Genomic DNA, 18,023 nt, shown 5'->3' with positions numbered 1-18,023 from the left:
TTCAAAGCTGAATATGAAGAGCAGTTTGGCAGTGATACAATTTTTGCAGCAAAATGCAAGTCATTATGCTAATACAATCTAGTTTTTATATGACACTAATAAAGGCAATTGCTCAAGCATTTTTAAAACTTAGCAAACAAGCATAAGGATTAGATTTATAGTATGAAATTAATTTGTTGCAGTCTTAAAGATAAAGCATAGTTTGCTCCCAGCGATAAGACAAGCCTAAAGTAAACGAAAAATGGAACAGAAAATATAAAGTTATAAAGTGCTTGATAAGAATAGTTTTTATTTTCATTATCGCAACAATAGTATGTTAAAAATTTTCAGAGCGAAGCTCTTCATTTCATTAATGAATATAGAATAACGTGCTGAAAACGTACTAAAATCTATTTTTTACAGATTTCATAATTATAACGGGGAATGAAATACATATAGAAAAAATATAATTCAAGTCTATTACACAAAGTTCAGTGCTTGAGCATACATTTTCAAGTCTACTCAAGCAAGTTCAGTTATACTCAAGCATGTTTAGTCTATTAAACAAAGTTTAGGTATACTCAAGCATGTTTAGCCTATTCAAGCATTTTGAAATTTATTATTCAAGCATTTTGAAATTTATTCAAGCATGCTCAAGCATATTCCCACATGCTTTATTATATTAATTTTAACCTAACTTAAGGTATTTTATATTATATCGCTTTAAAATATTTTCAATTTTCTATTTCAAATTTTAAAAGTTCAAGTATGCTCGAGCATATTTAAGCCTATTCAAGCATTTTGAAGTTTATTCAAGCATTCTCAAGCATATTCAAGCATGTTGGAACCAATGAAAGCCTATTCAAGCATGCTCAAGCATATCCAAGCATGTTCAAGGCAATACAGGCCTATTCAAGCCTGCTAAAGCAAGTTTTGTCCTATCTATTTTTATCTAAATTAAACTTTTTTGTATAATAACGCTTTAAGAAACTTCAAATTTGGAAAATATTGCAGTCAATCATGTTACTAAGTTAATGTCATGTCAAGCTAACCTCAATTATTTTGAATTTAAAGTTGAAAGTGAGTTTATTATTAAACCACAAGATTATAGGTTGGCATTATTATTCAAGTATAACTTCGAATATGAAAAATTTTAGAGCAGGTTGAAGTCTATTCAAGCTAGTTCAAGCATACTCAAGCGTGTTGAAGCCTATTCAAGCCTGTTTAAGCATGTTCAATCCTGTTTAATCGTATTCCAGCTTGTTCAAGCATATTCAAGCATGTTCAAGCATATTCAAGAATGTTTAAGCATGTTCAAGCCTCTTTAAGCATGTTTTATTATGTAAATTTTGACCTAAATTGAGCTGTTTTTTACTATACGGCTTCAAAATCCCGTAAATTTGAAAAATATTAGAGTCAATCATGTGTATGCTAACGTCAAATAATTTGAATTTAAAATATATTAAGTACAGCTACTTCGCATATTATTAATAACAAGATTGGAGCTTTGCATTATTATTCAAGTATAAAATTATAGTTAAAAAGTAGGTAATAATATCTAATATTTGTTAACCAAAAGAGTTGTAAATATACATTTTATTTAGTTTTCAAGTTAGTACAAACAAATTTATATTCACATTCCGTACGATTTAGCATATTATATTACTACACAATTCAGAAGAAGTTTACACTAATCCCTTAAGCGCTTTTAATAACTTTTGCAAGCTCTCTAAACAAGCTTGAAATTTTGTAGTTCGAAATCCACTTGAGTAAAAGTACATAGCAATGTGTGTATGTATGTATGTACGTATATGCATATGAAAGTTGAAATTCCTTAAAATAACTTTTATGATATAATTTCTATGTCAATTTTAATTTTATTATTATTTTTTTGACATTTTCAAAGATTTTTTTTTTAGTTTTTTCTCCACAACAAACATCTCTCTGAAGTGCCGTTAAATAAAATGTCATGTACTCGTATGAAAGTTGAGTGCCAGGGAAAAAAATATGCAGAAACGTGACCTGATTTAAGTGTGTGTAAAAGTTTTCTTTGTGCTTGTTGTTATTGTTACCATTACGTGTATTTTGTTTTTGTCGTTTTTTTTCCTCTGCAAAACTCTTTGTTTTGCTGCAGCAAATCTCAAAGCGGCAAAGTTTTGAGAAAGCTCATGGTTGCATAAAAATGAAGTTGAAAAGTTTTGAATGCAACAAAAACAACAATAAAATACAAGTATAGAGGAAATTTGTAGCAAGTGCATTAGAGTGAAATTAAAAGAGAAGCTGAATTTTAAGAGAGACTACAAAAAATATGCAAATATTATTGTTTCTGCTTTCCATTTATAAAAAAATTGGATTTTGAATTTGAATATATGTATGTACTTTGATTGAAAAATATATTTTTAATTTTTTTTTAATTTTCAGCCACACCTTTTTTATTTTTAGTTCAATTATTGCTTTTTATTTAGCACATGTAGGCCTTATATTTGCCATATGTATATATTTGTTGTTTTTACTGCCTCGTGCTGTCTGTGATTTTGCTAGACAGCCACTAAAAACGTAATCGCCGTCAATCAGCCATTCTTTCTTTTAGTTTTGTTTAAATTTTAAAATTCTGTGTCAAAAATAAAATTTTAAGTTGAATTCTGTTGTATTATTTTTATATACGCTTGGCTATTATACTTAAAACGTATTAAATTTTATTTTGTTTATAGAACTCATTTAATTTCAAGCATGTTTAAGACGTGAAATGAAATGTATAAAAATGTAGTATATAAATACTAGACAACAATCATGTTCAAGCCTCTGCACGCATATTCAAATATGTTCAAGCATATCCAAGCCTGTTCAAGCATATCCAAGCTTGTTCAAGCATATTCAAGCTTCTTCAAGCATAAATGTGTTTATTATTTTGCGTTAAAGAAAGTAATTTTTTACGCCGCTTTATAAAACTTCAAATTTGAAAAAAAAAAATTTTCAGTCAATCACTTAATTTTTTTTGCATTTAATCTAGTTAAAACATATTCAAGCATGACCAAGCATGTTTAAGTATGTTCAAGCATGGTTAGTTCATTAATTTAGACTTAAATGGAGTAATTTTTTGTTATGTGGCTTTATATAACTTCAAATTTGAAAAAAAATTTAATTAATTACATAATTTTGTAGGCCTATTTAAGTATCTTCAAGCATAGTCAAATCTATTCAGATATCTTCCTTTCAGGCCTTTTGTAGCATATTTAGGTGTGTTCAAGCATGAATTTGTTCACATGTGCTCAAGTTCAAATTTGAATTTTTTAGAATCAATCATTTCATTTTGTAAGCCTATTTAGGTATGTTCAACCATCTTTAAGCATATTCAATCCTATTCAATCCTATTCAAGCATGTTCAAGCATGTTCAAGCATATGCAAGCATGGATATTAGCATTTATTTCTACATAAATGAAGTAATTTGTTGTTATGCTGTTTGAAAAAGCTTCAAATTTGGAAAATTTTGTGTCACTCATTAAACTTTTTAAGTCTTTTTAAAAATAATTAAGCATGAATATCATTTTCAAACATCATCAAGCATTTTAAAGCATTTTCAAGCATATTTAACGGTTATCAAGCATGTTAAAACATATTCAAGCATAGTCAAGCATGAGTATGTTCATTTATTTAGACTTAAATGAAGTAATTTGTTGTTATGCTGTTATAAAAAACTCCAAATTTGAAAAGTATTAGCGTCAATCATTTCATTTTTTGAATTTTATTATAATATTTATTTTTAGTATCAAAGAAGTTTTTTTCCGACCTAATCCTGTTTTTACGCGGTAGATTTGTTCCAGAAAAAATAGTAAAAAAAACCATGTTTAGGGGTGTTGTTAAATGTGTAAAGTTTTTTTAAAATATTTTTCTTGTTAGCTTATATTATTTTATGCATTATTTATTCATACTCCCAATAATTTTTGGCCTTTTGCCAGCTCGTGGCTGAGTCCTCGAATGCCTCATTTTTATTTCGTTATTAAAAATAAATTTAAAATAATTTTTCTTTAATCTTTTTTTTTATTTAATCTGCATATATTTATGTAATTTGTGGCTTGAAAAAGTGCCACAATTTTCTGGTAAAATGAAATAAAATTTGCTTCAATGATTTGGATGACTAAAATGTTGCGGTATATAAAAAAAAAAATCAAAAAAAAGTTATAAAAATAAAAAAGTAATAAAAAACAAATAATAAAAATAATTGAAATGAAAAAATTCGATGACTAAAAATATACACTTAGTGAGAAAAGTATGCATCATCAACGAGTTTAGTGTGTACTCTAAATATATGTACATATGAGTCTTTAAAAAAAAGTTGAAAGCTGAAGTTAAAAATATTGATAATTATTTATGTGAGTTGTCAATTTTCGTAGATAAATGAATACAATTTTATAAATTTGTAATAAAAATTAATTTTTTGTTCAGATTTGAATAAAATTTTTTTTTGACATTTAAATATTTAATTACTTTTATTTGTTTTATTAAAATTTTCATAATCATTATTTTGTTTACTTTTTAAATTTATTTTATATAACTTTTATATTAGTTTTTTAATACTTTTTTATATTTTTTTAAATTTTTTTATAGTTTTTTTTAATTTTTTTAATAATTCTTTTATTTTTTTCATATTTTTAAATTTTATTTTATTCTTATTATATTTTTTATATATATTTTTTTTATTTTTTAAATTCTTTTATTGTTTTTTAAACTTTTTTAGTATTTTTTTAAATGTTATTTTTTGAATTTCTTTTTACTTTTTATTTTTTTTCTCATTATTATTGCATTGACAATGCCATTTACTGACACTTAAACTTCAGTTTGCAAGTCATTTGTGGAATTTAAAATTTTGCGTTTTTATTGCGCCGTGCATTAATGGCTCAAGCAATTTACAGAAGCCAGATGCTAATTACGATATATGTACATATGTGGACAAAACGAGTATTTAGCGACATTTGCTGGAATCATTTAATTTTTTTTGCAAATAAACGCATTTATTTGAGTAATGGCGGCGACTAAAAAAAAACGCGAATGACAAATTAATGTAAATTGTCGATGATATCAGCTGATGATATCAGTTATGAAAAATAAGCTGTCATATAGCAATGTTGCATTTTGGGTGAATAAAAAAATAAAATTAAATTTTTGTAACACCCTGTAATGCAGTTAAATATCATTTTTATGAATTTTTACAAAAAATATGATTTTATACAAAATAAAAAATTTTTTTTAATAATAATTTTAAATATATAATATATATTTTTTTTGTTAATTTTTGATACTAAAAATTGGCTCTTATTTATGCCTTAAAAAGTAAAATCATCAAAAAAATCATTAATTGCAAAATAAATTTCTTTTTAAGTTCTTATTTTTAAAGTGCGTCCTTCACTTTCATTCATTTAAAATAAAATAAAATGGCAAGCAAATTGACAGTAAATCGATTTGTGTCGCTTCCCTACAACGGTTTTACTTAAATCAACAACAATAAGTATGCTTGTGACTGTCAACATAGGCATTTGAGTACTTAACAACCACTTAAAGGTTGTATTGACAAATTGTCATTGTAAAAATGGCTTGTTGGCATTTGTTTTAATGAAATCCCCTACCATTCTGTATTATAAAAAAATATGCAAATGAGTGAAGAGTAGGAATGACTATGAGACTAGTATAAAAAAGCACAATTTGCTTATATAGAAAATGATTATATGAAAATGAAAAAAGTAAACGCTAAACAAATTTAGCAACCACCAAGCTTATTATGCATTAAAAATTGTTAATGAGCTGGTATAATAGAAATTAATTAAATTATAAATAAATAATATGAACAGGGTATATTAAGTTTGTCACGAGTCAGCGAGACGAGCTGAGTTCAACAGTTTTTGAGATATCGATCTGAAATTTTTAACAGAGTAATTTTTTCCAAAACAGTTGCTTACTAATCGAAATGGCCGATATCGGACTACTATAGCTTATAGCTGCCATACAAACTGAACGATCGGAATCAAGTGCTTATATGGAGAACTTTTTCATTTGGAGAGTTAAGTAAACGAAATTTAGCACGAATTATTTTCTAAAACCAAGGTGTAATCTCCGAAGAAATTGTTCAGATCGGACCTATATAGCATATAGCTGCCATACAAACTAAATTATCAAATTCATATTCTTGTAAGGAAAACTTTTTTATTTGAGAAGCTATTTTCACAAAATTTGACATAGATTGCTGTCCAAGATAGTGCTATAATCTTGGAAGGAGTTACACAGATCGGACGACTATAGCATATAGCTGCCATACAAACTAAAATATCAAATTCATATTCTTGTATGGAAAACTTGGTCGTTTGAAGAGATATTCGCACGAAATTTGAGATGGGTTATTGTTTAAGGCAAGAGTGAAATCTCCGAAGAAATTGTTGAGATCGGGCCACTATTGCATATAGCTGCCATACAAACTGACCGATCAAAATCAATTTAAAGATCTTTTTATACCCTTTTATGCTATAAAAAAGTAGCTAAGAAGAATATTTTAGTTTGGGTGGAGGCGAAGTTAGTGTTTTTTTTTCTTTTAAATATTTATTTTATAAGAAAATGTATATTTTTTATTAATATTATGAAACAAAAAATTATTTTTATAAATTTAAACAAATGTTAATTTTTCAGTATATTTCTTAGCAGTTAGTTAGTTTTTATTTATTGGAAAAAAATGCACTCCATTATTAAAATTTGTTCACACTGTGTTTCCACGCACTAATAATTAATTTTAATCAATCTCACGTTCAATAAATGCAATAAAGCATTATCAGCGCGCTAATCTAATAATAGTATAACTGAATATCGAAGGGGAACCGCATATAATGTATATGTGTATAAATGTAAATCGAAGGGGTCGTATATGTATACATATGTACATATGTATGCACTTACATATATGGTGAAAATAAATAGCGCCGCCTTAAAGCTTTAGCAAAGCGCCGCATCAAAGCCGCATCCCAGGTAATTACATCGCCTTTGTCAGCATAAACTGTAGCGCGGCGGTTATACGCGCAACGCAGCAACAACATTTTGTGCCGCGCTTGCGAGCTTAATGTGTTTGCTGCTGGTCGCCACCTTTTGGCTGCGCATTTATCGAGGTGTGCCTGCATTTGTTATTGTTGCTTTAGCTTACTATAGTATTAGGTGCTGCTGTTGTTATTATTGTTGCTTTAGCTTACTTTAGTATTAGGTGCTGTTGTTGTTATAGTTGTTTTAGCTTACTTTAGTATGAGGTGCTGCTGTTGTTATTGTTGCTGGCATTTCCGTTGCCGCAATTGCAGTTGCCGCTGCCATTACTTATACGCCGTGTTGACCCGGCAATGCCACGCGCAAATCGTCAAATTGTCCTTCACCGTTATTATTGGCCAGCTACTCACTGCTACATGTGCATAGGTAATGCCCACAAGCACACACACACACATGGCTACACACACGTTTACTTGCATTCGCATGCCATGTACACCCCACGTGCTGACCGCTGGCTATTGTCAATGTTGGCGCAATTCGTCTGTGTTATTGATTTTTTCCGCTGGCTAATTTTCCACTCTTTTTTTGTTTCAAATATCTCATATCATTGGCTTTCATGCGGTCAATTCGTACAGTGTTTTCCGCACATTTGTGTGTGCTGTTATGTAATTACTTACATATGTGTATGTGTGGGTAAATTAATATACTATATATGTGTGTATATGAGAGTATGTGTGTGTATGAGTATGTGTTAATTACTTGTGTGTGTGTGTTTAGGCTTGTTTACATTTACTTAAGCAGCACGTGCCTTTTTTTTTGTTCTTCGCTAGTTTTTGCCCATTAGCGCCTTCATATACATGTATTACTTATAGCCCTAACTAATAAAATATAAATAAATTCATGTATTTTATATATATTTTTGTGCGTTTCCGTGCGTTGCTCTTTCATTTTCGGCCTCAGAGTTCAATATTTCATTTCTTCTAATTAATTCTTCCCTCCTACAGCACTGACCTTTAGCTCGTTAGCTTATTCTAGTTTGATGCCTTTTGACAAAAGTTCAACGCGTGTCCACTATTGCCATTAGTCCCTTCCCACTGCTGTTAGTTAATGGCGTCTGCGTTTACTTTGCTTGTTATTTTTTTTTTACTTTCCTCGTTAATGTTCTTAAAGGAGTTTTTTTTTGTGGGCGACAGTTTTCGTAGTACAACATGAAGAGATTTGTGAAACCGGAGAAGTTTTTATTATACTCTCACAACGATTTGTAATCAGTTTATACCTTTTCAAACCGACAGTTATCGCTTATGACGACTTCGTTGTCTACGGCTGATTTCTACCGAAAATTTATATAAACATGCGATTTTTCTTAGTAAAATATAGGATATTACTGACTTGTCAAGATCAAATTCTTATATGGAAAACTTTTCTAGTTGACAAGATATCTTCACGAAATTCGGCACAGATTATTATATAAGCAAGCTGTACAATCACCGTTAAAATTTTTTCGATCGGAGCACTATAGCATATAGCTGCCATATAAACTGAACGATCGGAATCTAGTTCTTGTATGGAAAACTTTTCTATTTCACAAGTTGTCTCCACGAAATTTGGTATATGTAGCTGTACAGGGAAGCCCTACAATCTGCGAAAAAAATGGTTTCGATCGAAGCACTATAACATATAGCTGCCATACAAACTGACTGATTAAGATCAAATTCTTGTACGGAAAACTTTTTTATTTGATAAGCTGCTTTCACGAAATTTGGTACAAATTATTACTAAAAAAGGCTCTACAATCTCCGTTAAAATTGTTTCGAACGGAGCACTATAGCATATAGCTGCCATACAAATATCAAGTTAGGCTGGTTCTATTCCCTAAAAAATTAACTTGTGAACGGCATTATACCTTCGTTAACGTTGTATCTTGTTGTTTTATAAAAAGCGTGTGTATATTTTACAATAAAATATTTGCAACAACCACAATATCTAACGTATTTCATATGCTAGCTTATCAGCAATGCCAAAAGTCTCATAAAAAATCATGCTGCCATAAAAATCAAACCAACTTTTTATTGAGCATAGCGAAAAAATTTGTAATCATAAATACTTCAACAAATTGGAATGATAAGAAAAAAAAAACATTTCTTGTGTTTTTGTTAATTTTGTGGTTTCAAGTTCATTGGCATTATAATACATTTTTATCGAAATTGCTATCAAAAACCAGTTGTTGCTTTGTTTAAATATATGTAGACGCTTTTAGCAACGGTATTTAGTAAGTAACGAAGTTCTTTTGGATATATAAAATATTAAACGAATGCTGTTATATTAAAATTAAGGAAACCTTATACTCGCCTATAACCCCGTAATGGATGTTTACGCCAATAAAGAAGAAAAAACCTAACACGCATTGCTTTAAAACTTAATTTCTCTTAAATAATTAAATATGTAAAAGCATGTGATATACTTCGCTCAATAATTATATTCAGGCTTCCATGTAATTGTATATTTAATTCATAGGAACTTCACAAAATTCCCATTAAATATTTAAATATTATTTTTGTTTGCTTAGTTCACATTTCTTTCCGATTTTCTCACATTTTTTGTCGTCAGATTTTAATTATACTTCATTAAGCGAAATGCATGCCTTTCTCATGAAAACAAAACAAAACAAACATGTAAGGGTGGCAAGGTCTACACTAGCGCAGTGCTCACATTAAATTTGTGGGTTATAAACTATAATTTTCGACTCCAAGTTGGCCTGCGCTATACGAGTTTCATTTAGTTCCATCAGCAGAGAATTGCCGTGTCTGCCCATCGGAAATCACAGCAATTAAAAAAGGTTTCTTGTTTTGACAAATACTGCGATCCCAACATGGAATATATTTATACAAGTATACCATATACAGATAGGCAGGCGGTTTTGAAATCACTAAGGGCGTAATGCCTTGCTCTTGCTGAATCGAATATACTATTTCACGATACTCGTAAAATAATGGGTTCCAGGCCGTAGTGATATCCCTGTGAAGTTGATAAACGAGCCAGAACATTCGCTACACTACAATTATAATGGAAATTATTAGGAAAGAGGAAATTTATATACCTCTTGCTATAAGAACAACAACATTGCCTCGGACGTTACTGAAGAACTTCATCAGAACCCCGTTTAGTGCTGGTAGTATCACAATGGGCTTCCTAAAAACCTAGCTGCGTCGTTAGACAGTCACTCTACCTACCTACCTACCTAGCTATCGTAGCTAAAATAATTATAATGAAAAACGGAACTGTATATGGACCATTTTCGGAAGAGACAACTCTCATGTCAGAGCGACAATATAAGCTATGTTTCTGCATTTGAATTTCCTAATGTAAAGTCTCTTACCTTATTTGTATGCAAAGTGACTTCTTGAGGGATAAGTGGTGCTTGTGGTCTGATTGCAGTATCGAGAAAGCGTATTAGAAGTTTCTGTACCAGTTTTGGTTCATACCGAATATGTAGCTTGTGGAATATTAATATTTTCGTTCAAATAATATTTGTGTATATTGATCTATTATATTGTTTTATAAACGAACTACCATTACTGGTGCTAATTTCTTCAAAAATATACTATGTGGTACAAATTCATATGATAAGCGTTTGAATTACCATATATTTCTGTATATATGTGTGTGGATATTTACTTTTATTCAAACTTAGGCAAATATATGCATATGTTATGCTTTAATTAAATTTCAATAACATTTGTAAATATGTAAATATTTATATACCATATATATATACTAAGGCACATAGTACATATCTACATATGTACACTTTTGATAATGTTTGGTTTTCTTAAGAAAATATGAAAATACAGACAGATATTAAGACAAACTATTTCTGGCAAAGAGGGTAGAAAAATTAAACAATTGGAAAAAAATCTAGAACCTTTGTAATTTTTTAACATTTGATTTTAAAAATCCTTATTTGGACGACGGGCCTTAATAATATCAAAAGCTACAACAGAATGGGTTTCAGAAGTGCTTTTTTCAACTCGTGCTTAAGGGACTTTTAAACCATCTTAGTTATATCCAGAGCTGTTAATAATCGATTAATAATCTTAATCATTAATAATTTGATTAAAGTATTTTCATAACTTGACTAACTGATTAAACTAAGATTAAATGCTATTTCCTTTTTAATTAATGATTGAAATTAAATTCAATCAAAATTTAATCATGATTAAAGGGAATTAATCAAAATTTTTAATTAAATAATTTTTCAATCTAAATTAATTCCCTTTAATCATGATTAAATTTTGATTAAATTCATTTTCAATCATTAATTAATCAACGTATTGCGAAAAAAATTAATAATCGAATTAATTAAAAAAATATATTAATTCAATTGATTATTAATTTTAATCCCTTTTTAACAGCTCTGGTTATATCTTTGTGGGAAGTTGCTCACAGTTCCTGGTTAGCTAAAACTGTTGTGAAATATTTCAGTTGGTTGGCTGGTTGATGGTAGGTTGAAAAGAGGGGCGCAAGAGTGCCAGACCACATGCGGGGATCATTAGAACAATTGTGCTGCCGGGTAGTAACTAAATTAAGCCTTATCCAGCAACTCAGTAGATTTGGTGAAATATCTGGTTCTTTTCACCGCAGCTGTTTAATGTCTCTTAGGTTGGAGCATTGGGAACATTGGAAGACAACTCGCCAAAGATTTTCATTCGTAAAGGCATGTGTCCAAGCTTCCCAAGACAGTCTGCATTCCGCGGAATCCACTTTTCCAAGTTTTTGAAGATGGAAACTTACAGGTGTGATGATTATTAAGTTTCCTTTAGCCCAGAAATAGAAGCCGTTTGGTCTATTCACCATCAACACTACCTCACAGTAACTTTATGGTATATACTGTGTTGCTAGTGTACCAGAACCTCTAGAATACATTGCTTCAAACAACCTTTGAAGGAGCTAAATGTCTCTGACAGCTTCCAGCTGCCCCTGAGTGTGCAAATTGTCTGCTTTTTTCGTTTCCTTCAACATTTAGTATATATGACTGAGTACCCAATTGATATTAAACGAGTTAGCTAATGAGAGTCTAGTTATTGCTTGCTTGCATAACCTACTGCACTGAGACTAAGTAGTTATTAATGTTGGGCTGTCCACCAGAAGGATTATTGATTTGCTGATTCGAGCAGAAGCCGACCATTTCGACCTGAATGACTGAATTGTAATCATTTGGCTTTTAACTAACTTCTGCGTATGGATTACTTCAGAAAAAGCCGCTCCTGTTCGTGTTTCACACTTTGTCTCCTCGTTGTGAGTAATCACAAAACCATAAGTCTATTCTTCTCTATTTGGGTATGAATACGTTGTGTTTAATTCCTCATGAATCTCCTTTTCTCTGTCGCATTGTCAATTTAGCTCGAGTTCACTAACAAGGTCGATTATGAAACCATCTCCGTAGTCTAGCTTCAATGTCCTAGAATCATGAGCCGGCATCGTACTTTACTTGAATATGTATTTGCCTGATATTGAGGATACCTTCCAGCACCTCTGTTGAGGTAGTTTCCACTGCGCCCGTTATCTCCAGCAAGTAGGCCTGTGGCACCTGTTCCAGCGGATTAGTGCGGCACTTTTTCGATAATACTATCCACCACACCACTTCGCAGTATGTTAGAGTGGGACGGATGATATTTGTGTTGAGCTAATAGACCATGTTTGTTCGTAAACCCCACTTAGGAGCAATGGCTCTTCTGCAGGTGTTCCAGATTCGAAGGGATTTGGAAGTTCTGCTCTCAATGTGTTCCCGCCAGCTCAGTTTGTTTATCTAGCGTAACTATGAGATGTTTTTAAAGATCTTGGGGTCCATATTTCCACATACGGATCATATTACCTCACTAGCACCTAGCAATATATTGGACTTTATTATTATGCTGCGGCTAGGGCAGTTTTTGTGATTTAAGAGAGGGCACAATAGACCTAAGGTTATGGTGAAATTCTCGTCTATCTATCTTATCATAAGAGATATTTGATTCAGCTCGAGAGTCCAATAGTGCTTCCCCTTAAAGAGGGAAAATGTAATTGTGAAATATTTCAGTTACTTAAGTATTTTTTTTATCTAACAAGTTTAATCCCTACATTACTCATTATTGCTGTAAAAAATAATTTCAATCATGTGGCAGCAACTCTATACATATTTGACTTACAAACTTCGAAAAGTGAACTGAAAACAAAAAGAAAAAGTTTTACAAATGTTCTACAAAAAAAAATAAACACGTTGACATCCCAAAAAATAATTATGATAAATTTTCATTAAAGAATTACAAAAATTAAGAATAAATATCTATTAATTACTTATAATACAACACAGTGTTCTGTTTTCAAAAAATGCCACACAGTGACCAAAATATAAGAACTTTGTGAAACCGTGAATAATATTTTATCATCCACAAAAGTGCAGCTCAACGCCACTAAACATAATAACAAAAAAATAAAAATAAATAAAAGTGTTATTGTTGTGCAATAAAGACAATGGGAGATGATCCCGCAGGCAAACGCCCCACACAGCATGCGAGTGCTGCGAATGGCACGTCCGGCAACATAAATAACAGTGACAGCAGCAGAAACCCCAGCAGCATCAACGTGCCTCCAGACTCGACAACGGACGACGATCGGGCCACAACTAGTCGTAATGCACAGCAACATACAACGCACGATAGACGGCACGAGCACGATATCAATCCGAATCGCATTTATAGGCTCGGCAGTCGTGTCCTGTATCGGGCCAATTCTATGGCCACCACGGCAACACAGTTGCCTAAAACATGTCTGCAAAAGTCGAACACCTGGTGTCTAACACAGTGGTGTAAACTGAAACGTGCGGTGAATAAGCGACGACGTGTCGCCGCTACACCCGAATCGCAGGTGATTTGTCAGCGTTGCCGCAAAGCGTGTTCACGGCTCGACGAGGTGTTGCGCGTGCAAGAAACTTTGGCGGAGACGAAAATGGAGCTGCCGGTTGGTGCGCCGGTGGAGCCGATGGATACGACGGATTTCGCGCCGACGAAAAAGCGACCGGCTTTTCTGTGCTCCGCCTGCAAACACAGCAAGAACTGTCAAACTGAACGAAATGCGACATTCGTCTGTAAGTCTTAGCGTTAATTTTTATATTGATTTAAACAATATTCGTTGATAGTGAAAACTTTACATTTAAAAGCTTCGAGGATATGCCAGATTTGGCAGTTGATCTTGGTACAGACTCATCTAAATGTATTGAAGGGCTGAGTTATTGAAAAAATCCAACCTCTGCCAATAACCAATTGGTGACAACCTCGAAGCTCTTTGTCGACGTTTTGAGGTTATTTTTGTTAAATTTTGAGTAGTTCGTGGCATCACAAAGGACTGTCCTCCTTAGCGATACTATTCATTCTTTTTTTGAGCCTATACTATTTTAGACAGTTGATTTTGGTTCGATCTCATCTAAAAGTAGTGAAGAGCTGAGGTATTGAAAAACGTCCAACCTCCGTCTATAACCAATTAGAGACGACCTCGAAGCTTTTTGTCGATATTGCGAGGATATTTGTTACATTTTGAGTTCGTGGCATCACAAAGGACTGGTGTTCCTGTCCATGTGGTTCTATTCCTCACTTCTTAAAGACCAGCCTGATTACTTTACCCAATCTTTCAAAAAATATAAACAATTTAATATTCAAGCTTCTCTTTAACCTGTACTAAAGATATGCATTACTCCATCGATTTCTATTATTAAAATAATAGAAAAAGAGAGCAGTTTTCTAGTGTTAATACCAGCAAATACTACAGTTTCAAAACATTAGATTTCAGCGTTTCTTTTTTACATTCCATTTCGCAACTCTCTGTTGACAAAGCAAAGCGATTTAACTCAAAAGTAAACAAATTTCAAAGAGCGTAAATTTTTGAAAGCGCGCTCAGCTAGATAGATACTCTTATACAGCATATACACATATTACTCAAACGACTCTCTGTTCTTTGAACAAAATAAAATTTCTTATAGCACGAAATTCTCTCTCTCTCCTCTGCCTTGTTGTTTCAAAAATGTGCTTGCGCTTGCTTAAGTGAGCTAATTGCATTGCTCTACTCTCTTCTATTATATATTTTTTGTTATTCTCTCTTTTCTTTTGATTTCTAGTGACTCTCATACGTGTTAGTGCTGACATTTCGCTCGCACACTACCGTTAGAAAGACATTCTTTTTGATTGTTGCTAAATTTCTTAATTCTTTATTTTGTTTTGCTCCCGTTCTTCGCGTCCATCTGCCAAAGCTAGCCAGTTTCTTGGCATAACTTGTATAAATCCAGTTCGCCTAATTACTACTAGGTTTTTTTCATTTATGTATCAGTTCTTTTTTTGCTTATGGTATATTGATTTAGATTTTCTAATTTACTGTTTTCGTTTTCTTTGCTTAATTTTTCTCTTTTGCTTGCGTGTTTCTATTCAACTTGGGGCTAATGAATCACATGCTTTATGCATGTGCATTTATTATTCTATTAATTTTATAACCTTCCCTATATGCTATATGGGCTTAAGTATTCATTATTTACTGAGCCCTGTATCTTAGGTCCTCTTCATCGTTCATCATCGTTTACCTACACAGCGTTCCAGCGATGTATTTGTTTTTTAAGAGCATGTTGAGAATATATGTATGTATTTTTAGCTTAAAACAGAAAATATGTATATAATTCTCGAAGAATTCCTCTGAGGCCTATGTTCAACATATAGAAGTTGCATTCTTTGAGATTTTTAATCGTCTGAACGAAAAGACAGACGATTCTCTAAAGCAGCTCATTCAAGGGTTGCATGAAGTAATAGGCCGTGGAGGTACATCTCAGGTCTTTAAACACAAGCAACACAGTATTGGTTATAGGTAAGAGTTGTCGTGATGGTGTTTAGAAGAAAAATCTTCTGCTTTTAGGCAAGTGGGAATTTAGTAACATTGTAGGGGTCAATGAGGAGCACCTACCCCTAAAAGCCCACATTTAGAAAATTAGTAATTGGTAGAGCATGCGCGGGGGATTATGAGGGACCTGAACACTGTATTTTGAACCGTTTAAGACGGGTTATCCTCCACGGCTCTCAAGACCCCAGCTCAAGAGATATTGGGTAGCTGGGGTGGAAAATAGTTCGGGTTTCTACCAAATTTTTGCTTACTACCCAGAAACACAATGGACCTATTGAAGGCCTAAATGCGACCGCACGCGGTTAGACGCTTAAAGAATTGTAACGATTGGGTAACGAATACCCAACGTTTTGAACAAGCCAACCTACAGGGTTTGTCCGGAAAGTAATAGGACTGAGTGGATTTAAAAAAATGTATTGAACCAATCGTTACAATTCTTTAAAATCTTTTAAAATAGGCTTCTTCTGTGTCGCTGCAGCGCTGCCAGCGCGTTTTCTAAGCATTGAAGGCCTCACGGAAGGCATTCTCCGGAATACCCTTGAGAGCCGAGGTGCATGCTGCTTGGATCCCCTCTACCGATGTGTGCCACTCGGAAGATTGCCTCCTTGTCTCGGGATCATTCTCAAATATCCATGACTTATTACCCGTTATTCAAAAATTGGAGGTCACTTTTACACATGTTCAAATTTCTTGGGCAATTGAACGAATACATAGTCGACGATCTGAGTTCAAAACTTTGCGCGCACGAGTCACATTGTCGGTGTTAGTCGAAGTCGCAGATCTCCCAGCACTGTCTTCATCAGCAACCTCTTCCCGGCCCTCCAAAAAGACCTGGTATCACCGAAACACCCTTGATCACATCGAACACCTCTGTCGCCGATTTACCGAGTTTCACACAGAATTTATTTGCGTATCTCTGCTCTAACGAACGCTGCATTTTCGGTTTTCACCACTCACAGAAACACGTCGCGCGAAAATGTTTGTCTTGACTCTCCAAGTTCTCGGAGACAGCTGACCAGCCGTTCGTTCGTTAGCTAAGAACGCCCTCTACCGAATCCAGTCGGTGCGCGTTCGCTCCGAAGTACAGTCGCGGCGAAAGAAAGTCAGTCCTATTACCTTCCGGACAAATCCTGTATCAAAAGACCTGTAACCATTATGTCGGACTTAATTGCATGGGGATTTAGGGATTTAGAGATAGATAGAGACATGTTGTTATTAAGTCTGAGCTATAGATGTTGTAGAAATGCTCGGAGCATGGGGATCGTTCTCAAACCAGCGTCCGTAGCTGAGTCAAGGCTTTTCTGAATTTGAAAAAAATTTACATACATATCTCTCAATCAACCCTGCGGAGGAGTTTCATAGCCCACTACATTTGTTGGATAACCTAGATGCTTGACCAACTTCCAAATGTCTCTTTCATGTTGTTATTGTATACAAGTTGTAGATATATCAAAGAGAATCAACATGTGGTTTTCAGCTAATATATTGAGTAATCAGAAAGGATAACTAAGAAAATTATTTGAGATCTTCAATCCTCAATAAAACTTCAAGTAATTTGCATTTGGGAAATATCGAATGAAAAAATTAAGGTCGGAATATTGCTTGTGAGAATATTAAAGAGTACAAGCACATTTTGAATAGGAAATTTGCAAAACTTAAAAAAATAAAAAAAAAAAATTGACGAACTGTGGAAGAATGTGAAGAACAACACAATGAGCAATGCGCTGATTTAAGAAGGCATAGAATTTGTTTTTTTCATAAAATGCGAAAAAAAAATCTATACGCCACATATGTAATTCCTTTTGATTTCTATTACTGCCACACGTTGCATGCTACTTTCCCTGAGCGCCCATCAATAAAAGTCTGTTAGGTAAATTTGTACACAATAAATATTTCATATTCACAGGATAAATATTACTATTTATTTACAACGAAGGAACAAATGAATGCGCGGCCATAAATAAATAAATAAAAATGCTGTTGACACATAAAAACCTCGCAACACAAACACACATACAATGTACAGCGAGTGTTTGATGATAGAAGATGCCTTTTCGCCTTCCTTGCGGCTCCCTGTGGAGAGAAAACACACAAACGCAGCTGAAGCGAAAGGAACAGG

At 32.9% G+C, this 18,023-nt stretch overlaps 1 protein-coding gene across 7 annotated transcripts in view; it reads left to right on the top strand.

Annotated features, from left to right (window-relative positions):
- The window catches only part of LOC120771821 (probable phospholipid-transporting ATPase IA), a 132,537-nt gene that overhangs the window by 67,174 nt on the left and 47,340 nt on the right, over nt 1-18,023 (top strand). The window contains exon 2 of one of the 7 annotated variants that reach the window (XM_040100045.1): nt 13,341-14,114. The exons of the other annotated variants lie outside the window; for them this stretch is intronic. Coding sequence (XP_039955979.1) covers nt 13,502-14,114 — 613 coding nt within the window. The 5' untranslated portion in view covers nt 13,341-13,501. The remainder of the gene's footprint in view (nt 1-13,340; nt 14,115-18,023) is intronic. 7 annotated transcript variants of the gene reach the window in all.

This window comes from Bactrocera tryoni, chromosome 3, assembly GCF_016617805.1.
Source record: "Bactrocera tryoni isolate S06 chromosome 3, CSIRO_BtryS06_freeze2, whole genome shotgun sequence".
Classification (NCBI taxonomy): Eukaryota; Metazoa; Arthropoda; class Insecta; order Diptera; family Tephritidae; genus Bactrocera; species Bactrocera tryoni.
Note: the sequence above shows the minus strand (reverse complement) of the source record. Positions and strands in the feature narration are given on the sequence as shown.